At 45.0% G+C, this 24,756-nt stretch overlaps 1 protein-coding gene across 9 annotated transcripts in view; it reads right to left on the reverse strand.

The window, feature by feature from the left end:
• Positions 1-1,487: 1,487 nt before the first annotated feature.
• SLC8A3 (solute carrier family 8 member A3) overlaps positions 1,488-24,756 on the reverse strand; it is a 145,496-nt gene continuing 122,227 nt past the window's right edge. For 3 of the 9 annotated variants that reach the window (XM_034937727.3, XM_063596269.1, XM_057299734.2), the window contains 6 exons: positions 18,099-18,202; positions 13,060-13,077; positions 9,258-9,382; positions 8,276-8,375; positions 6,034-6,309; positions 1,488-3,592 (listed from right to left, as the gene is read on the reverse strand). In XM_034937727.3, coding sequence (XP_034793618.1) covers positions 3,216-3,592; positions 6,034-6,309; positions 8,276-8,375; positions 9,258-9,382; positions 13,060-13,077; positions 18,099-18,202 — 1,000 coding nt within the window. In that variant the 3' untranslated portion in view covers positions 1,488-3,215. Of the gene's footprint in view, positions 3,593-6,033; positions 6,310-8,275; positions 8,376-9,257; positions 9,383-13,059; positions 13,078-18,098; positions 18,203-21,074; positions 21,182-24,756 lie in introns of all 9 variants that reach the window. The other 6 variants (XM_003824105.4, XM_008977825.3, XM_057299735.2 and 3 more) reach the window with 5 other exon arrangements.

A 24,756-nucleotide genomic window follows, 5' to 3' on the forward strand; every position in this document is an offset into this window, starting at 1 on the left:
AGTCTTTCCCGATTCTTCCAGGCTGAGTTAATGTTTCCTTCCATTGTGTTCCCATGGCATTCTGTTTAGGTCACTCTTAGAGTGTTCAGGGCATAGGACTGCCATTAGCATTTGCACTTTGGTGTCCACATGCATCATAAACCTCTTCCCATCACTTGGCTTTTAGAAGGGGCAATAGTACCTACAATGTGATCATCACCCTCCTCTCCACACCTGGGTTGTTTGTACCAGAAGTGAACATTTGACACAAAGCACCCAGTCCATAGGCACTGTGACTGCCTTCTACAAAGGATTCTGCCTTCTCAGAATGGCCCTCTGGAGATGGAGAGTTGACCATATTCTCTTGATAGAGAATTTGCACTCAGAGGAAAAGAGGGAAGTTCCAGTTCATTGTGGTGATCAAAGCTGTGAGGTCATGATATAGTGTCAGGGCTGGTGACTGTGCTGGGCTGTGTGCAAGAAAATAAATCAGAGGAAGCACCTTGGGAGATAAAGGAAGAGGATGGGCCCAATGGGCAGAGGGAAGCAAGGGTAAGAGAGGCCAGGTGGCTTGGGGGAGGTGGGGAAAGTGGGCTCAGTTCCTGATGGCTTTCAGGCTCCTACGGCCTGGCTGTGCCTCCTGCCTTGGGTTCCACAAGATCCCACCACCAGGCCTTCGCAGCATTGCCCCTGTTCTTTGAACAAGTTTAGTGGGCTTCTGGATCGCTTGCCCCATGTAGACTGTGAGTTCTTTTGTTTGTTTGTTTGTTTGTTTTGTTTTGTTTTAGAGAGAGTCTTGCTCTGTCGCCTAGGCTGGAGTGCAGTGGCACAATCTTGGCTCACTGCAACCTCTGCCTCCTGGGTTCAAGCAATTATTGTGCCTCAGCCTCCTGAGTGACTGGGATTACAGGCATGTGCCACCATGCCTGGCTAACTTTTAAAAATTTTAGTAGAGCTGTTAGCCAGGCTTGTCTTGAACTCCTGGCCTCAAGCGATCCACCCACCTCAGCCTCCCAAAGTGCTGGGATTATAGGCATGAGCCACCATGCCCAGCCTAGACTGAGTTTCCTGAGGTCAGGAACTATGTCTTGCTCTTCTTTGTATCACCAGAGTGTCATTCAATATATTCAACATGCTCCTAAATTTTTTGTTGAATGAATGATGAGTAAATGAATGAGTGAAGACATGTCTGTTGGTAATAGGTGCAGGGCACTGTTTTCCTAGCTGGAGTCTGTCACGGCCAATGCCTTTCTGATACAGAAACCTCCTTCCTCCATAATTACCACAGCTTTTACTATTACTTAGATCTTCCAATTTCACAAAGTCCAGGTTTTGACAAGTGGCATTTTCCTGAAGTATTTTTGCTTAGAATATACTGGGTCTGACACATTGGCACCTGAGTGTGAGAGGAGGTGACACCTTCACCTGAGTCACGTCTCCTCACAAGAAGCCCACAGTGGCCCCCTGGACCTTTCACTGAAGAAACACAGGGAGAAGCAAGCTGTATGTAGAGAGATATAAGTATAGCTTTTATTTTTTTTTTTGAACCAACCCAACATTTCCACTGGCAACTGTCAACATAGCTTATGACATGAGCACTGTTTCTTTTTTAATTATATTTTTCTTAAAAAATGTGTTTAAAATTAACAGGTGTTTTTTAATTTCTTCCCCCCCCCCCTTAGAAAATGTATTTATGTCAATGCAGAAAGCCTAAAGATCCGTGGGCAGTTTCGTGATGACATCTTATGTCTGTTTATTTGTGTGTTTGTGTGTGTGTTTTAAAGCCAGGTCCTTCCCACATTCGTTGAGAAAAGGTCTGTAGGGCACGGAGATCTCTTTCTCCAAAAACCCAGGATCCAAGGGATTATGACAACTAAGATTCCTCTTACTGGAGCAAGAACTACCCCATAGGCTGGAAAAATAGCTTCATGAAGTTTAAAAACAAGCAGGAACATGGGAGAAATGAGGAATTCCAGTTCCTATCTTGTAAAAGTGCTTTCATATGTGACCTGAGGGACCAGGAGAGGTGAAGGGAGCCCCTGGTTCTCTTATAAAATCTCTAAGTTTTTACACCACTTCAAGAAATATAGTCAGCCCTCTTTGTATAGAGCATTAGGAAGCAAGAGCGTGGTGAAGCTGACATTTCTCAGGCACATTGACATTTAAAATACAAACTTTTCTCTTAAAGATCTCACTGGTTGGATATCTCTTCTCTCCTGCCTCAGGTACAAAGCCAAAGATAATCAAGAAGGCCTGTATCCCTTTTGTTCTTCCAGTAGCCCTTTGTCATCACGCACCATTCCTATTTTTGTCCCATCTCTTCTATTTGGCGGGTCTTCCTGCAGAAGGATACACAAGTGGACACTGACACAACAAGACACACAGAATTGGAAAGGCTTGGGCAAAGAGGGACAATTGCTTTTTGTATCTGACTTGATTCAACATAAGCATAAAAAGCTCCTCCTGCTCCAGTTGAAGCTCCTGTAAGATCTTTAGTACCCTGCGTGGGTGAGTGAGCTTATTTCTACCCCAACGCCATCACTCCTCCCAAGAACTCAGAGAAAACAGTGAGATAGGGAACTGGATCTTGATGGAGCCAAGAGGTGGCAGGAGAGCATGTGTCTAAAAATTCATGTTTCTCTCTGTTGGCTCGGACCCGGAATTCCTTTGTGGCACCTTTTTCACTCACTTCAGAAAAAAAAGACAAAACAAAATAATAAGCAAAACCTAATGGCAAAACGAAAGCAACCACAATAATGATTACAATGAAAAAAGAACCCCACCCCAGCCACATGAATGTGACTCATTTTCACGTCTTGTCAGCTGAGTGAGATAATAGGGACGTATGGAATTGGGCAGAGAGGAGAAACCCTGCTTCCAAAGAAATGAGAGGCAAAGGAATAATCAAAAGATGGAATAGAAGGAGGCGAAAGGCTCTGACCTTTGCTTTGGGTCAGGGATATGAGAGGGAGATGGGGTGGAGGTGGATTTGTTGCTGTTGCTTGTTTGTATTTAATTAAATACTGTGTAAAGTCGGTGATTCCTCCATTGTTTGATTGATTAAGACTTTGCCCTTTCAGTTAATTGCCAGGGCCTAAGTTGGGTGAAGTTCCTGGGGCTTAGGTCCTGATGCTGCCTCTCCAGGGCAGTGCAGTCGGGAGAGATCACTGGTGGGGAAGTGCCCTTCTCTCAGGAGAAGTCCTAGGCCTGCCCTGCTGGAGGCTCTGTTGTGTGGCTTAGAACCCCTTGATGTAGCAATAGGCCTCTAGTGTGGCAAAGAGTATGTAGAGGAGCCACAGGCTCACAAAGAGCCATGTTGTGGCGAGCTTGCAGCCACGGGGGCCACCAAGCTCCCCTCCCAGGTGCGGCCGCCTTCGGTACAAGAGCACGCTGATGCAGACAAATGCAAAGATGGTGAAGAGGGTGACGGAGAAGGCCAGCGTGCCGGCCGACACGTGGAACTCCTGTCCCTGCAGAGCCCAGTAGATGGCGGCCACGGACCAGGCCAGGCCGATGCCCAGGAAGACATTGACGGCGTTGCTGCCCGTCACGTTGCCAATGGAGGCGTCTGCATATACATCCTGGAGGGCAGCAGCTTTGCTGGCAAACGTATCTGGAAAAGGACAAAGACACATGGGAACTGGTAGGAGGCTAAGGTGTGCAGGGCTTGTCTTCCAGTATGCCCAAAAAGCAGCTTGAGCTGGTGGGCTGAACCCAGGAATGAGAGGCAAGGGCTAGGGGGCCACTCCTAACTCTTAGTTCTGCCACAAGCAAGCCGTGTGGCCCTGGGTAGGTCACATCCCTAGTCTGGGCTTCCCATTCCTCATCTGCAGTGATCTGAAAGATTCTGAAGGGCTTTCCAGTTCTCTTATTTACTGAGTGGGCTTATTGTTCTCCTTTGACTACTTTTTCAGTAAGGGAAGTTTGCCATCCCATAATATCTCCCCAGGGAACCTTGACACCCTGGGAAGCTGCTTGGAGTAGATGCCTGATTTTAACTGTCATATGGGGCATTTATTCACGAACCACCAACAGTTATTGAGCAATGCCTACTGATTGAGCACTGGGCGAGGTACTGGATTTTGGGGACAGAGGACATGTTGGGGAACCATGATGGGGACATGCAGGGTGAACTGTGGACTCAAAGAAGACGGGGCTCTGTCTTTGTGGTTTATATATGTATCACAGGGCCTTGCAGGGTGTTTGACTTTAGATCTTGGCACAGATTGTAGATACAGGGAGGACTGTCAGAGACATCTAGCCCAATTCTTTTATTTTACAGGTAAGAAAAATAAGAGTCAAAGAATTTACCCAAGGTCGCATAGGATGTTAGCAAGAGACTTGACCCTAAAGTCCTCATGTAAGGACCCTTTCCATACCTTCAACTATATCCAAAGAGCTTCAGCCAAAGCCACTAAATCAGATGAGTGGATCACAGGGTAACCTTCTTAAAGCCTCAAATGTTGTTAGCTGTTGTCTTGGCCAATTGCAAGGACTTGGAGATGCCCAAAGGTATCTGCCTGGCTTACCTCATTATTGCCATTTTTTTTAGATCTCCCAGAGAAAACCTCTTACCCTTTCTTGCCTATGGCCTTGTTTTTTTGTTTGTTTGTTTGTTTTTGTTTCTGTTGTTATTGTTGTTTTTTGCTTCTGATCCTCTGATATTTCTTCCCACCTCTATGCTTTCCCCCATATTTCCTCCCTCCCCTCTGATAGTTCAGGTCCCCCAAGGCTTGGAGAACAGAGATCACAGGGCATCTCATCCACAGGCCTTCCTGGGATCATCCATCTAATTTCCAACCTTCTGATGCATTTCCACAATAGCTAAATCTCTTGCACACTAATGGACAAATAATACCGCTGGCCTGCGCTGGGGTTTTGGAAAGAGGTTTTCCTAGAATTCGATGTGGATTCAGCTACTCTCTTGAAGGATATGTTTGCTTGGTACAGGAAAGATTTCCCTTGGCCCAGCCAGAAAAGTCCCGTCTGATGAGATTCAGCCTAACTTCCCTGCAGGAGGATGTGCTCTGTTTCTTTCTGGGGCAACTGGGATGCCAGCTCCCTGGCAGAAGTTCAGAGTTCAGAGGCCCCAAAGCCCCTAACTGAATTAAGTAAAGAACCTGGGCTAGTGCAGCCCCTGTCTACCTGCTAACTCCTACATTCAGGCCCAACTTCCTTCCGTATGCAGTACCTTTTCTTTTTCTTCCTAGGATTTAACAAGATAACTTTAATTACAGTAGTTGAGCGTTGCCTCCTTCAGTAGATTATAAACTCCACGTGGAGAAGGAAGCATGTGTATCTTGCCTTTCACTATAGTCCCAAAAACTAGCACAATACTGTAACAGGCATAATAGGTGCTCAGTAAATATTTGTTCAATGAGTAAAGGAATGTCCGCTCCTTTCTGTTTGTCTCTGAGTGTTCCTAAGAAAAAGAAAGAGTATGTAATTCATCCTATAAAAAGATAAAAGCTGTGGAACTTCCTTTGGCTGTCCTGCTAGTAGATACTTTGTACTCACAGTGTCCTTCCAAGTAGAGGAGGCCAAGAATGTATGTGGGCATTTCTCCTTTGATGTCTTTGAGCTGGCTAATCTTTAACCTCTCAGAGATCGCCAGAGGTAAATAGAAGGAGAACAATATCTACATTCTTTTAATTTCACTGTTTGTGGTCTACTCACATAATGTGGAGGTTAAGAAATTGGACCACTTACTTGGGCATGTAGCTTAACCTCTGTGGGCCTCAGTTTCTTTGTCTGTGAAGTGGGGATAATAACTTACCCTATTTAATAGGGCTTTGGGAAACATTACGGGGGAAAATGTAAATGTGTAAATTGCTGAACACACATGGTGCCTGTCACATTGAAAGTGCTCAACAAATATTAGCTGTCATTACTAATGTCATTATTCATCTCTTTGATTGACTTTTGTGCACTTTAAGGGCAGAGGCTCTGTTAAGTTCAGATCTGAGATGGTGTGGAAGATAATGAGATGGAGTCCAGGGGTCATTTGAACCAGGGAAAATCCTCTTTGCAAATTCAAGCACCTCTCACTCTCACCTGGGACAGAGGTGCCAAATGCCACGAAAACAACAGCTGTGACTGAATCTTTGAGACCAATGGTGCAGCCGAAGTGCGAGGCCAGGTCCCCAATGATGGCGGTGAGCATGCCAATGATGAGGATGGAGACGGCGAAGCAGGCCCAGCCGTGGCAGTACTCTGTGGGGGGCACACAGGCAAACAGCACCTTCCAGAAGACAGTCAGGAAGTGCATGACGTAGTCAAAGCAGGAGGGCAGCCTCTCCTCCCCGGATTCATCCTCATCCTCATCCCCTGCTGAAGGCAAGATAAACAGGCAAGAGAACGGGTAACGAAGTCAGATAATCATTCATGAGAAAGTCAAGCCCAACCCGTACCACAGGCATCATCCGCTAGAAGGGGACTCCAGCTGTCTTCTGGGCAGCTGGTGGGGGCCAGGGCCAGGGTGCCAGAAAATAGTGGGGAAACAATTTGGGCTGCCTCATAGGTCAATTTGAATGCAGGGCACCAAGGTAGAGTGGGAGAGAGAGGGCCAGGGAATAAGGAAGAGAAGAAAGAAGGAGATTAAGAGGGACAAGACAGTGGAGCAGAAAGAAAGGAGGATGCAAACCATCATTCTCAGCAAACTAACACAAGAACAGAAAACCAAACACTGCATGTTCTCACTCATAAGTGGGAGTCGAACAATGAGAACACATGGACACAGGGAGAGGAACATCACACACTGGAGCCTGTCAGGGGTGAGGGCTAGGGGAGGGATAGCATTAGGAGAAATACCTAATGTAGATGACGGGTTGATGGGTGCAGCAAACCGCCATGGCACGTGTATACCTATGTAACAAAACTCCATGTTCTGCACATGTACCCCAGAACTTAAAGTACAATTAAAAAAAAAAAAGAAAGGAGAATGCACAGGCTGCATTTTGTTGTCTAAGGAGAGAAGTGAAATCAGTTCGGTGTGGCCACTCTTCACTGGATGCCAGCAGGGCTCCTCTCAAATTTTCTGACCTGACTGCTGCAATAACCATTGTGGTTCTGGTCATTATCTGTCCCCTGAGGGATGGCTGTCATTCCAGATCATGAGAATATACTGCAGAGCCAGTGCCCTCCTCCAAACATCTCATGGGAAAAAGCAGGATGGGCCTTGATTGTCCTTGCCAGGAAATGTGGGCAGAGTTGCCCACTCAGCAGCCCTGGAGGGGAGGGTATGCTGAGGCATGCCTGTGCCTTGCCAACGGCAACTTCTGTCATGTTTTGGCATAACCGGTAGAAGCTGGGTTTTGAAAGAACAGGAGTCAGAACACTTGGGTTCTCATTCCAGCTTTGCCATGAAGAAAATCTGTAAGCTGGGGTAAATCATCTCTTATTTCTGAACCTCAGGCCCCTCCTTTGTAAAAGGAGCAGGGTAGATGATGTGGCCTACATTCCATTTATTGTCTTGAGGGGCACAGTCAGGTCATCAGAGGGGGAGCTAGAAAGATCTAAAGCAGGTGATGAGAAAAGTGGGGCAGCAGCAGCAGCAGCAGCAGCAAACCTCTCTTCCTGGCTGTCTTTTTGCTCTGGCTCTGGGGCCTTGGGAATATGACCCTGTGGGTTGCTATGACAACAAAGTCTCTCAATAAAAGACAAGGCCAGGAGGCCTCAGTGGTGCTGAGAGGTGATAGTGACGGTGGTTGGGAGACCTTTTCCGTCCCTGTTCCAACCAGCAGTCCCCACAGGCTGCTAGGACTCCCGGCTGTGCTGTGGGTCACTACTGAGGAAGCCTGTCAGTAAATGCCGAGGGAGGGGTATGGAATCATCCAGAGTGTTTTGTTGGAGAGTCAATGCAACACATTTTATAAACTCCTAACTCCCACATCTCTAAATCAGAATTGTCCCACATTTTACAGAAGAGCGGGACCAAACCCATGAAAAGAAAGAATGACAGAAATCAGAATTTATTGAGTTTGGATTTTATACAAGACTCTGTACCTTTCTACTTTTCTGAGAAAGGTAGCAATAGTTCCCCTTTGGAAAGAGGACATTGAGATCAGAGAGGGTACATTGTTCCAGTTCACACAGCAGAACAACAATTTGAAACCAGAGATAACCATGTTTTTCAGATACGCCATGATTCTTTTCCAAGCAGGCACCTAGGACCAGAGCTGGGAAGACTGAACACACAGGCCTTCCTAGGGACTGGCAGGCTGTTAACGTGGCTTTACGCTTCCTTCTCAGAGGTTGCCTGCTTCTCCCAGCAAGGCCAGCCTGAGACACTTCTCACCTGCACTGACGGTGATGGCCTCCATGAACTGGTCCCTCCAGGAATGGGTCCCCACAACCAAGGCCAGGTTTGTCTTCTTGATCAGTTTGTCCACCGTAGTCTGTTAAGAAGAGAAAAACTTGGAACCATGAGGTTAGAATGCTCAGAACCAATGAGGAGTCTGGTTCTTCAAAGGAGTGAAAGATGCCCTGTCTCCAAGGTGTTCTGACAGTTATGCATGGAATGGCCTTGAGCGATCTCTTTTGAGGCAATCCTTCTATTTCCCTTTGTTTTTGGTTGTAATCTTTTTGTTTTGTTTTGTTTGAGACAGGGTCTCACTCTGTCACCCAGGCTGGAGTGCAGTGGTGCAATCATGGCTCATTGCAACCTCAACCTCCTGGGCTCAAGCCATCCTCCCACCTCAGCCTTCTGAGTAGCTGGGACCACAGGCATGTACAACCACACTGAGCTGATTTTTATTTTGTTTTATTTTTTATAGAGATGGAGTCTCCCTATGTTGCCCAGGCTGGTCTCAAATTCCTAGGTATAAGTGACCCTCCCATCTCGGCCTCTCAAAGTGCTGAGATTACAGGCGTGAGTCCCTCACTGCCTGGCCTGGTTGTGACTTTTGAAATTGGCTATTTAGAATAATACAATAATGAATAATAATAATGATGTTAATATATCTTACCCTGTAGTAGTGAGTTTTAATATTTTTGCTTTAAAAATACAGTTAAACAATAATGATAATACATCTCAGGACTTTCTAGTCCACTTATTTCACATTCTATATTATGTTTCCTAACAATATTCCTAGCATACAAATGGTCAGCACTATTTGTTTCATGTTACAAATGGGGAAACTGAGACCTGGGGTGGGTAAGTGATTTGTTCAGTTTCAACTTCACATATTCACTAGTGAAAGTGGAAAAAAACACCCCAGGTCTTCTGCCTCCCACTTTAATTTATTTATTATTCAATTAGACCTCACTGTTTGTCTGACCTTGAACTCATAGGACTCTTCGATGATGACTTCTAGTTTGGGGTGTTCACCCAATACTGGCTTTCCCATCTCTGCTATCCTCCTGGCCTCCTCTTCTTCCATAGTCAGCTTCCTGTCTGTCACATCTGCAACAAAACAAAATCAGACTCGCTTTAACACCTTTTCCATTCCCTGGAAGGATACAGCTCAGAGTATTAGGCATGGGCAGTGGGTACAAAGCAAATAACTCTTGGGAATGGGGAGTTTATATATATTTTTAGTGCCTTTTTTATGAAGTACTAAACACTTTATAACCAGACCATGAGAATGTGCCTTGCAGACTGGGATAAGCATTCCTCTTTCTCTTTTATACCTAGGTGGACAACCTGACCTAAACATCTCCTGAGAAATAGCATCAAGTGAAGTTCTCAAGACACTCAGTGAGATGTTGGGGAACTGGGAAGAAAGGGCAAGTGTTTTGACCTTGAACTATTTTGAACTTTTGGGCCTGTTTGTTCAACCACTTCCTGTAAGAGTTCTTGAAGGTGCAGAAGTACATTTATTCAAAGGAAATGTCTACTGGTTTCACAGCATCTTGACTCATTTACCAATGGTCCCTTCTCATGTTGAACAGTTTTTTGTTTTTTGTTTTTCCACTTTGGCTGATGAGTCCATTTTAAGACCACTTCTCCATGAAGACATGTTTTCTGGATTAGAGTGAAATAGAGATTGAATCTTTTTATTCCCCTTTGATTAGAAAATTGCTCTTGGCAGCTTGTTTCTTTCAGAGCTCATTTAAACATCTTCCCATCCAAGTCCACATTCTCACATGCAATTATTTCTTTTATTCAGCTCCTTAATTGCTTTCATTCCACACAGTAAACCTCCTAGGGGAATCCTGTAGTCCTTGGATAATCTCAAGGACAAAATGGGTCAGAGGCCAAGAAGGTCTTTTGTCTCTAGCTGGGGAATTGGTGAAGCAAGGGCAGTCGTGAGACTCCAACTCTCGAGTTTGCAAGGAAAGAAATTCACTGAAAAGACTATAAGCCAAGGGTTTAAATTACCAAGCAGACAGCCTTATATTTTATGTAAGAATTTTCTTAGTTGGACTGCATGAAGATGGTATGAGAGTGTGTGGAGGCTTCCTGAGTTCGCTGTTTTGCTCAGTGTTCGGGCACCAAACACAGAAGGCAATCCTAAAATGTCTGGGAGCTGTCCGTGGTGCTGTCCTTCCTCTAGTGCTGGTGGCCACTTTTGGAAACAATGTTTTCTCAAGGATCCATGTCTTTCTGCATATGTCCAAGTCAGCAGACATCCTCTAGTAGCCTGACTTCATTTAGTCTATTGAATTTGAGTCTCTGATTAGTTAATTCTGAAGGTAAATCTGGGTGCATCTAGGGTTCTGGCTATGAGGCCAGCAACCCTAGAAGCCAGACTGCAAGCTACTCTGGGAAAAAGCCCTTAGAAAAAGACACACAGATTCCATACTCTTTTCCTTTACTTGCAGGTTTAAGCACCATATCACAATGCCTATCTTAGCAGCGACAGTATTATTCCACTCCTTCCTCCCCAATTCCCCCATGTCATACTTTACATGTGACACAATAACTTTATACCAATATAATGAGCTCTCCAGTGACATATAAATGTACCTGTCTAACCCCTTGTCTACCTATCAATCTAGCACTATATCCATCTGGCAGGATATTGATCTACTTACTGACCTGTCCACCTCTGTGGTGACAGTCAGTTTTTCCATCTAGCTTTCTGCAAAAATCCCTTTGACAAATAACCAATCCTCTATCTTTGGATCTCCCACAGTCCCACAGAGGCTCTCTGTATATATTTGTTAATTGAGTCACATGCCTTTAAGTTAATTCTAGTTTCTAGTTTCTTGGTTTGGCAATAATTCCTGCCTTTTTCTATTTTTGTCATGATCTTTCCTTTAAATTCAAATGTTGTTAATTTCTTGAGAGAATTATAAGTCTTCAATTTAGAGGACCATAGTGATTCTGATATCTTGTTTATGTGACTCCTCAGAATTTCAAGTAAAGAGAATAAATGGCAGGTGATCTAGATATTCAGACTGACTAAATAAACTCTCAGTTCTAGGAACAGGAAGAGAGGCTGGGAGGGGAGAGAAAGATAGAATATGAATAGCATGGAAGATTGAACAAATATTGGAAGGACAAAGAGCTTGCCAGGCCAGACAAGAATAGGATGTTGTGAACACTCTGCAGAGTGATGTAGCTAGTGCTCTTCCAGCAAGGCGCCTGAGCTTGGGGGTCGGGGGGTGGTTAGCTCAGAATGAACATATTCCCTCTGTCTCTGTCCACCTAGGAAAATTAAAACCAGTATTTAAGATTTCCAACGAATTGAAAGGCTAATCAGCGCTCCTAAATTAAAGGCTTACAGATTGAAAGAGCTAGGAAAAGAAACATTTCCTTTTTCCCATTTTAGCTTCTATTGATGTTTGCAAATATGTTAAAAGTAGAAAGAAACTTAAATTAAATCACAATCTTTGTTATGCATTTATGTGAGGGGGGGCGGGTGGAGGAAAGAGTTGGAACAAAGAAACCTTACATACCTTCACAGGCAAGAGGATGAGTGAAGTAGAGAAGAAAAACCCAATGTTATGAAATCAATACCCTGGGAGAAGAATGAAGAACAGAGGGTTGAGGGTAGCCCTTATTTTGTTGGTATAAAAAAGAAGCAAAAAGCCAAGGAAGCTGGAGTAACTGTGTTTTTTCCACAAAAGAAAAATGTAGGAGTTACCTACTTTTTTTTTGTTTGTTTAAGGCTCCCAGAAGGCGTATGTCCTTACTATGTACACTGCCCCTTCCTGAACCCAAGATGTAGCGTGTAGGTGACTTTGAATATCAATGAACTCTGTAAGATGTTTTGCCTCTTAAGTGGCCTTAACATTTTTTTCTGTGTTCAAAGGACTGATGAAATGTAAGACGTTCTTTTAAAATATATTGAAACTGTCTTGTGTAGGCCACTCTGCTTGCACAAAGAGTTATAGTATTGCTAGATATGCTGAAAATGCTTTCATATCTGCTCATGAAGTTGAATGTTGTTTATGATTGGTTTCCACTCATGCAAGCATACTCTCAAAGTAGGTGTGTGTCCTCTATAGCACCTAGATTCTGCATGAGAATTTCTTCAAAATAAATTCTCTAAAATCTATATTTCCAGCGAGAACACTTCCCCAATCCCCCATCCTAATTCATCTTGTTCACGGCACATAGGACTTTAAGGGTCAATGACAAATGAACCAAAATTCTAGCAATTTAAGTCTCAGCTGTGATGAGATGAAAGATCTCCAGGACTGGTAAAATTCCAGATTCTTTAAAAATTGCATTTCCTATTCTCACAACAGGTTTGGTTATTTCCTGGATCCCTTGGGATTAAAGTATTTTTTTTTCAAATCCTGTCACAACTATATTAGGAGATTCCAGCTCTGAATCTCACTGTCTCTTCCCCCACAACATGAGATGGCAGATGAATTAAGACTCAGGAGAAGTCTATGACCCACCATCTCCTTGTTAAGCTTAATTTCTCTTCCTGGTCCCAGAGAGGATCAGCTATGCCTTAACCCACATCCACAGACAGAAGTGATGCTCAAGGAATTGCCTTCCTCACAATTGCTTTCTCATAATTGCTTCATGTGGGAAAATAAATCTCCCAGTCCTTGGGAGAAATTGTCAGGTTAACTTGAGCCTGCAGTTCTTATTCAATAAATCAAAGGACATTGGTCTTAAACCAAATAATGGCACTGGCAAGAAGTGGAAAGAAAAGAGGGGGACAAGACACCTCTTACCTGGAGATAACAGGAGCGCTGTTTGCAAATGGATACCAGAAAAATGGAAGAAAGAAAAGGAAAGAGCATTAATGTCCCATCTTGAAAGTATCACCAGGTTTTGTGGTTGCTGGCAGCATAAGGAAAGCAGAGAGCTTAGTAGGTGAGAGCTCAGCAGCCATACGCAAAAAGCAGCCTTTGGAGCATGCACAGAGCAGCAGCAAGAGGTGTGAGCAGCCGGAGAGGCTGCTGAGCACCAGGGCCCTGGTAAGGGCATTTGCTCCTATGCTTTCCCAGCTACCCTCAGGGCTAGGAATGGAGGAATGAGGATGGGGAACCAAATGGGTGGGTTGGTCACTCATGACTGTGTAGGATACCAGGTTATCACATCCATTCTGTAAAAAAAGGAGTGAGAATCCAGTTATCATGAAAACTGTGTAAGTTGCAACCCTGCCAGAGTAGCTAACTTATGAGTGGCAAAAATGACCATGGGGCTTGAATGGGAGCTCAAGGAAATGGGTAGCATTGCGCAAGAGTGGAACAGTGCCCAGGTCTATGTCTTCCATCCCTAACGACTTAGCTGAACTCATGCTCAGCTTCTCAGTGCCCATAAGGTTTCCATCACCACAAATGCTTTCCTAGCTGCCACGTTGACTAGAACTTTGATTTCCCCTAAAAGAATGACTTAGCAAAAAGGTAAGTCCTGCAGAATGTTTTCCTTGAATGGTTTGTCTTTACCATAGATATATCCTGGAAGTTAGGGCTATGGGCTCCTCCCATTTTGTATCACTTCTGCTTAGCAAAGTCCCTGCATGTGGTAGTGTTCAATTAAGTTTGGCTGTTTGCTGTCTATTTTGGCAACTGTCTTTTCCATAGATCTCATAGATCTCTGGTTGGGTGATCTTTCTGTTTCAGAAAGGACAGGCTAAGTCAGAGTTCAGGTATTCTGGAACAGAGAAACTGTCATACCAACAGCTATACATAGATGAGAGATGACAAATGCAAGGTCCCTATGTGGATTGGGAAACTGAGTTAAAGACACACCCAATACAGGTTGTCTCTAGCCCTTGAATTTGTATTATGCTGAACCCTCTTAGAGTTTAAGATCTAAGAATTAAGGAAACTTGTGACACACCACATTTTCATTTCTATGGTATCTTAGTACAGCCCCTCACTCCTTGGCTCTCAGATAAAGGTCTGGGAAGAGCTTGCCACATATTCATCGTGTAGTTGGTGACTGATAGAGATTGCTGAGGAAGGAGTGTGTGTTGTGGGGGAACCGGGGGGACATGTCTGTGAATCATTTTTTTTCCTAAGAATCTGTAGGAATGCAACTCAGGCCTGTGATCAATCATCCTATATTCACAGCCACTGAGATATATATGGATCCAGAGTCTGCATGATACATAAACAAGGCAGTTCACTTTTTTAGGTATCTCCCATGTAGAATTCCAAAGGTTAATGGATCAATGGCTTTCCTCACTATATTGAGATAGATAGATATAGATAGGCAGATAGGTAGATAGATAGATAGATAGATAGATAGATAGATAGATAGATAGGCAAGAGCTTGTTTATTCTGCTTCTCCCAGGAGTTTGCATGGAAGAGCTTCCCCCAAGTTCCAGGGGAGATCAGAGATCCCAGCACATAAATGAACACAGGTGGGTCAGACAAAGGCAGTTCTTCCAGAAAGGTCCCTGATGCCCTGGTTTTCACTCATACATGCCACCGAACATCTGGCCCATCCCTAGAGTAGTGAGAAGGCCTGCAGTTGGCTGGAATTCCATCATTCTCTGGTCATTGTCTCCATGAATCCAAGACTTTCTGCTCAGCAGTTATAGATGGGTCAGCAAGACCTGGGTAGGCCAGCTTTGACTGACACAATACCTCGAGGGTGTTTTTCCTGCTGCTGCTCATGAGAGAAGCTGGAGCTGAACTTTCCCCTGTATTGATCCCCTGGGTCAGGTGAGAGTCATTTATTCCTGCTCAGACACTCCAGGGACAAGCTGGAAAGAGCATAGGACCGTGAGTAATTAGGAAGCATCTGGGCAGCTTGTCAAGATGAGCCCACGGTTGTCAAAAAAGGAGGACCAAACAGGCCCCATTCTTCAGAGAGAGAGCGAGAGACAGAGAGCTTTCCTTTCTATCCGAAGGCTTCCAATGTCCAGGCCCAGGCCCAACAGTCTTGATTATGTTGCTCAGTGTTGCTCTCGGAAGTCCACTTCTAGACTCCAGAGCAACTGTGTTTCCTATTCAGTCTCCCTTTTTTCCTTCCCTTTTTTCCATCCCCCAGCTCATCCAGAGCTTTTAATCTCAACTCTGAAGTCTGTTTTGTTTGCCAAAAATAGAGTCTCCTATTTCAAATCCAGTCTTTCATTTTGTTAATGCAATTGTCATTTTGACTATGCAAAGACTATGCCATTCTGAATGTTTCAGACTCTCCCATGCAGTAGTGATAATGAAAAGCAATTTCCACTGTTCTGTTTCTCACTCTGAGAACAGCAGGGAATTCTGGAAATTTGGATGGGTTTCCATTTGCTTCTGAGTCTAGACAATCAGGTTTTATGACCTTTCACCTTATGGTCTAATGTCAAAATACGGGAAGTACTGAAGAAACTGGAAATTAACCGCCTAGAAAACATAGACAATAAAATAGGCAGCTGGAAAATTGACCAATTTCTTCTTGGCACTGTTCATCTTGGCATCTCGGTCACTGGGGAGATCTGGGGGCACACCACACAGATAGCTTGCTGAAATCCTTGTCTTCTCACCTACTCCCTCCACGAGGGCATTGCTGACATTTCCTTGGACAAAGAATCTGTGCAAAACAGGAAGATGTCCTTAAATGGGGATTAGCCAAAGACATTTGCATTTGGTTAGGTCTCTTGAAGACTTATCTTGGGTCACTCTCTGTCCTGCTGTTGGTAGAGGTTTTAAGGGAGGCATAAGAGAAGAGCCTTTTTACTGGTGGAATAAAGGCATGTATGGACTTCCAATCTCTTCCTCTTGTCTGGAACCACTGCCTTCCTTCCTGTACGCTGTACATGTGCTGCTTTTGTTTGCATCTAAGTAGCTTGGACTGTGGAAACTGATGAAGGTGACTTACAATTGGCCTTGGGTATCTGCTGCTTCCAACCAATTATGAATACATGGAATAAATGCTCAAGGGAGGTGGGAATGAGGTAGGGCAGGTGCTGAGGCAACCTCTGAGAATATTGTTGGTGGCAAGAACTGGAAGTTGGGCAAGAATACAATGTGGGAAACAATAGAACCAGAGATAATTTCTTTCTGCCAGCACTTTTTGGCAGTCAGGCTGAGGGCAACGTTTTATTGAGTGGTAACGAAGAGAACCAGCAGTGAAGAAGGAGAGGAGTTCTGCCCCTAGAGCATCAGGTGTGTCCAAACCAGTGCAGGCACAGAAGTGGTCAGCTCTGCAGGAGAGTCCCCAGCAGACAATGAGAACTGATCAATCACACTGAGAAGGCCTGTAGAGGATCCTTTGGGAATGTTGTTGCTGAATCTCTTAGATCTGTCCTCGTGTGGAAAGTTTTATGCTGCTCTTTGTCACATGAATATGAACTAATTGCAGTATGATCACCCCTTTTTGACAAACAGGTGGATTTCACTGCTTCATTTGCTAGGAGGCTCCCAGCAGCATATCTCTCCTGAATGGGAGTGTGAACGTCCTCTTGTTATTTCCCAGGAGCACCCTAACCCATTCCCACCTCTATGCCTCCAAATGATTGGAAGCCATTCAAAGTAGTGGCTTCCAATCATTTTCTTCAAGGGAAGAAATCCTTCCTTACTTCTACCCTGGTTGCAACATAATCAGTCCCTTAGGGATGAGCCCCTGGCAGGTATTCTCAGATGCAGGTCCTGAGGAAAGCAGGAGATGAGGCCACTTCTCTAGTGTGGGATGAGGGCTATCTTGGGATCTGGGTGGTACGTTCTCTTGCAGATGCCAAGCAAAGGCAGACATCTGTGACCTTTCCAACACCTGTCTGTCAGGGATCAGTACCAACTGCATCATTTAGAGTCTCTTCTGTTGGAAAATCCACAAGTCAACACTCCAGGCCTGCCCAATGTCAGTCCTTTTCTGGGGCCCTTGGCTACGGGAATTTTCATACCTGGAACTATTTCCTTCCCTTCAGGAACTCTCAATTTTCTGCTTTAGAGGTTGCATTGTCCCAAAGTAGCCTGAATGAGGCACCCAACCTTGGGCTAGGAACATAGAATGGGATGGGGTGGGATGCCCAGAGGAGGAAGAATAGCTCAGAATTCCAGATTGCATGATTACCCCAGAAGTCAACTCTCTCTCTCAGAGCTCTCAGAAGCCGTGGCCTCTGACAATTGGTACACTTTCCCATGCCACGGTCTGCCCAACTGTGAAACAGCCAGAAAATACACTTACCTCCTCGAAGGGCAGAGGGGCCTATGGGCCACTCCACAAGTGAATAACCTGCCAAGCATTCAAAGGAAGTTGGGGAATGCAGCAGAAAACTGTCAAAGCATCATTGCAACCCAGGCCCCAACCCCCATCCCAGACCCTCCCACATTCAATCCAGGCTAAAGAGTGAGGGGTGGCAGGGGAGGAAGGCAGGAAGGGGCACAGGCATGCATCACATCACATTCCTTTTTTTTCTTCTCCTCCCCACCCACCAAGGAATTTTCACATTTACAGGTTACAGTGTAGGGGTGGGGTGGGGGAGAGTGCAGGGGCCCATGGCAATTGAATAATTGAAAATTGTAGCAAAACAGGGAAATAACTCATTAGGGTAATGAGGAGTTGAGGCTGCAGTGCTGCCCAGAAGGCGGTAAAGGAGGAATTTGGAATAAGCTAAGGCTAAGAAGGCAGAGATGATACCGAAACAGGGTGAGAGCGAGAATACAGGAGGGAAAAGAATAAAAAAATCCAGTGGTCAAAAAGAGAAAGGAGGAGAAGGGAAGAAAAGGAGGGAGACAAAAATATAGTTGCTTTTTCTTTTTTGTTGTTGTTTTTCAGTTTGTTTTAATTTTTCTTTCTTTTTTTTTGTTGTTTTGTTTTTAAAGAATCTCACACCTGATATTCCACGTTCCATCCATTTCGGTTCACCAAGGGCAATGAAGAAATTCTCTTGCCTTTCGTATTCCTCCTCATCTACTATTTTAACCCTTATGGTTTTCCTGTAGGGACAACAAGAGAGAGAGTGTGTCGACTGGGTCGGTAGATTGGTTGGTCACCTGGAGCACAGCCTTTAAAATCATTCCCCGTCATTCCTGGCACATGCAGTCCAGTCCCACCATGGTGGCTTTCGACAGGACCATGGTGGATTGTGTTGTTCTCAGGTAATAAATGGTCTTAGTTTTTCTTGTCTTCTTGGTCATAGTTGTTCTTACGGGTGAGGGGGCAGGGATCCAGGAGGCAAGGAAAGGTGGGTAAAGGAAGGCAGCCAGAAGGACAGAAGGGGAGGAGAAGGCAGAAGGCGGGTAATGGTGAGGAGGAGTCATTTTAGACCTTGCCAACAGTTAGTAGGAAGTGAGTCAGGCAGCACATTCCACTGGGTGTCACATGATAACAGTGGCATTTCTCTGGGCAACAGGTAAACTACTAACCCACTGGGAATAACCCAGGGTCTTCCCACAACAGGGAATATGTCAACAGAACCCAGGGCTTGTGTCCCTTCTTTATGTCTATACTCACTTCCATTGTGAGTTTCAGAAAGAAAATTTTAAAAGAAAAGTATTTATGAGGAAGGAAATCCAGATAGAGGAAGAGAAGAGAGAGAGAGAGAGTGAGAGAGAAAGAGAAAGAGAGAGAGAGAGAAGAAAGGGAGGTAGAATTGTGTGATCTTTCTCATTCTTTATCTCATAGGGCTTCAGTGGTGGGAACTAAAATAAATATGTATTAACCACAATATTACATAGGAATCCTTTACTATTTACAGCTGATGCATTTCTGGGAAAATGTGAAGAAAATGATGTAAATCATCAAATTCTAAATCACCTTTGGGCTTCTATCACTTAGGGGTGATGTGTTCCAAAACTGGTTTCCTCAATGTGAATTATCACGGGTCTGGGGCACAAGGTGATGGAAGTTTCTGTTCATCTCTGGGTATCTCAACAAAACATAACATCTTTTAAAAACAAGTCACCCAGGGAAGAAAAGTTTCCTTGAAATTCACTGCCCTCCAAAGACTGGCTCTTTGTCATGTGGAGAGGTTGCCGTGTGGGCCTGATTCTTCCTATATGGTTTCTTCTGGTCCTTCATGGAATCATATTGGTGGCTAGCAGGTCCTACTAGTGAGCCAGAATTGTAATTTTCTGCTTTCTTTTTCTTTTTGGCGGGGGGTGGGGGGGAGATTGGGGGAGGGGAGGCCTAAGAACTAAATGCTCTAAAGGGTAAAGAGCATTTACCTAAATGTCTCTTCAGATCCTCTGATGTTCCTGCTACCTTCTGTGGGCGTGCTCGGCTTTGCCATTTATAATGTAGTAGACTGACCCAAAGGGGCTTGTAGGGCACAGGACTTGCTGTGCATTTGTGGTGTGTGTACTTTACAAGTACAGTCACATGCTACATAAAAACGTTTCGCTCAATGACAGACCACATCTACAATAGTGGTCCCATAAGGCTATATACTACGATATTTTTACTGTGCCTTTTCTATGTCTAGATGTGTTTAGATACACAAATACCATTGTGCTACAGTTGCCTGCAATATTCAGTACAAGCACATGCTGTACAGGTTTGTAGCCTGGGAGCAATAGGCCCACATAGTCCAGGTGTGTTGTAGGCTACACCATCTAGGTTTGTGAAAGTACACTCTATAATTTTCCCACGATGACAAAATTGCTTAAGGACACATTCCTCAGAATGTATCCTTATTGCTAAGTGATGCACGACTGTACGTTTTTATTACCTTTTTGGGTACTTCTTTTGACATCTTTTTACACCTTGCTCAGTGGACAAAAGACAAAGCTCATTGATTGTCAAGAGGCATTTTTTTGGGAATATTTCTGTTGGCCCTAGATATGGGACCCCAGGGCTGTCTACAAGGTGTGAGCCTGTTTTTCTGCTGCAGGAACTCTGCTGTGGGATGGGATTGGGGTGCTCTGTGACAACAGGCATGTACTGGAGGGCATGAGGGACAGCTTGGAAGAGGAAGGAACATTGCCCTCAGTACTGGAAGCTCCCTGCTCCACAGTATGATCTATTCAGGAAAGGACTTCTTGACTTGTCTATTGGAGGCCATGGGATGTATGGGGTCATTGAAGTTGAAGGCAAAGATTCCATCCACTCTGAGAAGCCCCATGGACCTCTTGGGGAAGCTTCCATTTGGGTCAGGATGATCTCCACCACTATTCTAACTCTCTGCCTCCACACCTGGGTGTTCTTAATAGGAAAAACATAGGAAGACAAATGGATATTTGACCTAGATCTGGAACTCAAACCTGTACTTTCAGCTTCCTCAAGGTCAGGAGGAGAAACAAGTCTTGATAGTAGCAACATGGTAGATAAGGTGGCTCCTAAAGCCTGCTTTTGGGAGGGGAATGAACTGTAATCCAAATACATTGATTCTCAACTTCCTGGGACTCTAAGTTTAGCCCTGAGAATAACTGCCCCAAGGAAATTTGTGCTGAAAGCCTGTTTCTCAGTGCTGCTCTTCTGTCTGGTGCTGGGCTATGTGGTCCCTTTTCCCCCCTTTATGCCCAGCCATTCTGGAGAAGCCAAGAGCCACACATGATACTCCAGCATTTTGGCTCTTTCTTTCCCCATACTCATTTCCTTATCCCAGAACAATTACCATCGGTCTTGAGCATCCCTCGTATGGATGCCATATGTCAGGCTGGCAGGTGTTAGGACAGAGCTGGGGGCAGAGAGAGGACAGAGTAGAGGGAGGAGTGAAAAGAGAGCAGGAGAGAGAGCAAGAGAGGAGACAAGGGAAAGGGAACCAGAGAGGTGGAAGACAAGAGGAGGAGGAGACAAATGGGTTGGAGAGGAAGAAACAGAAGAGGAGAGAAGAATGTTAGTGTTAGTGTGGAGGACAGGGTACTACACCTTTCTGAAAACTCATATCCACCATGCGGGGGCCCATCATCTCAATGAAGTAATTCTTGTTTTTCTCATACGCCTCATCATCAATTACCTTGATGTGAATTGTTTTGCTGTGGATGGAAAAATAAGTATCATAAGCAAGGAGTAGAGTGTAGGACAAGTCAGCCAGGAGACAAAAACGGGAAGAGAAGGAAACAGTTAAAAGATTCAGAAAGATCCAAGTTTGCCCCAACACCACAGGGGCACGGAGGAGAGTGGCTGCCAGTGGACCCCTCCAGCCTCACTGGGCTCCTCCTGGGCTTTGTGCTGCTTCACGGCATGATTATATTTGAAGACTGAAAAGAAAGAGCTCAAGCTTCACAGCCGAGGGCTCTGAGTTCTAATCCTGGATAGGCTGTGTAATCTTGGATAAATAATTTAACTGATAAACAAACAGGATGAATCATGCTTACAGCATCCCAGGGCAGTTATGAGAGCAATGAAATAACATACACATAAAGGCTCGGCCACTAAGGTCCTCCCATGTTTGCTTCCTTATCAGTCTTGCTTTTGAGACAAGGGAAAATTTTTGCAATCAGCTGATGTTGATCCAAATGGTTTATTTCATGAAAGCAGAAAGGGACAAACTGGTTTGTGGAAATCTTGCCCAGAAATAGTAGAACTTCTCTTTTTCTGTATGGCAGTGACTATTCCATGGGAGCCGGCGGGAGGGTTGGGTCAGGGGTGGTGGTGGCGGCGGTGGGGGGGGGGTGCCGGGGGGAAATTTGGCTCATGTCACACATTCTGGCAATTCACAGAGGGCCTGAAAAGCTACTGACACTATCTCCAAACAGGCTTCTGCAGTCACAGGGATGAGCCCCCTGGATCACATTAACTCTAGGGCTCTCAGAATTACGATTCCTTTCTCAGTCCTACGATGATTTTGTGGCTAGCACAATTATATTGCTTTTCATGTTAAAAGGTGTTAGTTTGTTAATATAAACATTTAAAAATACATGCCAATTTTAGTCACCCTGTTCTGCATTTCTTCTTCTTTTTTTCTTCCTTCATTTATTTATTTATTGGAGCTTTAAAAACAGATGTAGACCTGGGCCTCTCCAGACGGTTGCTTACTGCAGGGACATTTTGGGACCATTTCCCAGGGAAGATGTTTAGACCTCTCCCGGTGGGTGTGAGACACTGCTAGGTGGGTGGGTGTGGAACTGGGTCTCCCCTCAGTTGTGGGAGTGAGGAGGCCTGAGCAGGAGCCCTGGGCAGTGGCCATGGGCCTGCACCCTTTGAGACTCTGCTACCCCACAGCCTGGCTTTGTTGGAGGAGACTGAGGCCTTCAGCACCTCCTTTTTTTCTTTTTTATAAAATAGGAATCTTTACATTCTAAATGGGTACAACCTCCCTGCCCTCCTGAGCTTCCCCAAGTCACCATTAGAGCTTTGGATGTCTACAGAGCCTGCAGTGTCCATATTGTTGATCCTGCAGAATCAGATCTGGTCCTTTGCTCCTGAAGTGAATGCAACAGCAGTTACCAAGACACCTGGTCCCCGCCACCCCACCACATGAACTCCAAACCCTCATCACTTGCCACACCCACCCCAGTCACGGAAAAACATGGCTGGCTACCGTAGAAAGCCCGTGGCTCTTCAACTTGTGAAAGGCCATGATGTTCTGGCCTTCCTTCTTCCAGGTAATGGAGACAGATGAGCTGGATTCAAATCCCGCCTCCACCCCTCACTAGCTGGGTGACCTTGGGCAATGCTCTAAAGCTCTTCAAGTCTCACATGTAAGGTCGAATAATAGCACCTAATTTGTGATGTTCTTAAATGAAATAATTTATATGAATTTCTGGGCAGGGTTTGTGTTCCCTATTAAAAGTTTCATAAATAGCAACCATTATCACTAAAAGTAACAACAATCCCAGTTTGGTGGTTTGAGAGTCATATGTAAGGGAAGCTTATCATCTTCAGTCATTAATTCAGAAAACTAGGGAAACTCAATAAGTACAGGTGGTGACCCAAGGGGTGGTTCAAGCTGGAAATAGAAATCAGGTCATGAAAGGTTTGGATGAAACAGTATGATAAATCCTAAATGGGCTATTAGAGGGGGTTGGAATGTTAAGGGTGGTAACAGAGAGATTTCTCTCAAAATCTAGTCCGTGCCCCCATCAGCAACAAGCTCTGGGCTGGACAGACAACATGTCATGTGACATAGCATGGCTCGTGCTGTTTTGATTGACATCTTAGGTGGGGACAAGAGAAATAAGGACAGGTGTTAACTAGTGGCAAGAGTAACTTAGGTTAGCCAGCCAGAACCACCATCAGAGCAAGGAATGAATGGAGGAGGCAGGGTATAGGATTCTCCCATTGAGATCATTCCCAGGGAGGGCATCACTGTTGGGACTTATGGTATTACCTTGCCTGGAGGCTAGAAAAATCCCTTCCAGCTCTTGAACACTGGAGAAAGTCCTTACTTCTGCTCAAGTCACAAATGAGGCTTTAAGTTTAATACAAGTCACCAGCCAGATCTTGAGTTTTCTTTCCAAACTTGTTCTTTCCCATTTCTGTCAATGGCACCATCATCTAACAAATTGCCCAGTTTTCCTAAACCTGGAATCACCCCCCATTCTTTCCTCACTCTCAGGCCTCCCTCTCTTCCCCAGCACAGTTAATTTACTACCCCCCTTCCTTCTGCCTTTAAGACCCAGATCAAAACACCATCACTTGGCCAGCGCAGTGCCTCACACCTGTAATCCCAGTGCTTTGGAAGGCCGAGGCGGGTGGATCGCTTGAGGTCAGGAGCTCAAGACCAGCCTGACCAACATGGGGAAACTCTGTCTCTACTAAAAATACAAAAATTAGCCAGCCATGGTGGTGCATGCCTGTAATCCCAGCTACTTGGGAGACTGAGGCAGGAGAATTGCTTGAACCCAAGAGGCGGAGGTTGCAGTGAGCCGAGATTGTGCCATTGCACTCCAGCCTGGGCGACAGAGTGAGACTCCTTCTCAAAGCAAAACAAAACAAACAACAACAACAACAACAAAACACCATCACCTCTCCCTTGGGCTTTGCAGTAGCCTCCTAAGAGATTTTCCTGTTCCTGCCTTTGCCCTCTTTCTTCAATCCCTTCCCCACATTATAGCCAGGGTTAACTATTAAAAATGCAGCCCAGGTCCTATCATGCATCCTGTAATTGTAGTACACACAGAGCCCTTACCATGGCCTATGGGAGCTTGCATGATCCAGTCGCTGCTGACCTCTCAGACCTCGTTCATAACGTCCTCCCCTTGCTTATGTGTCTTAGACACACTGGTCTTCCCAGTCCTCAAATCAAGCCCTTTCCCACCTAAGGGCAATCCCCTTGCTATCCCCTCTGCCTGGGACGCTCTTCACCGGGGTCTGTGCTTATCCTGATCGTTTGTGTCTCTGAGTAAACTTATCACCTCTTCGGAGAGGCCTTCCATGGCTACCTTATCTAGAGGACTCCCGGCTCCACCACTTTCAGTCACTCAACACAGCCTGAAGTTAGTTAGTTAGTTACTGGATGTAAGCTCTGCAAGTACAGAGAACTTGTCTTTTTTCAAAAGCTTGCAGCATCCAGTATCTCCAGGCAGTCTCCAATTCAAGGACTAACCAGACCCCACCCTGCTTACTTCCAAGATCAAGCAAGTTCTTGTCTATCTGACTTGCTACA

This window comes from Pan paniscus, chromosome 15 (assembly GCF_029289425.2).
Source record: "Pan paniscus chromosome 15, NHGRI_mPanPan1-v2.0_pri, whole genome shotgun sequence".
NCBI lineage: Eukaryota > Metazoa > Chordata > Mammalia > Primates > Hominidae > Pan > Pan paniscus.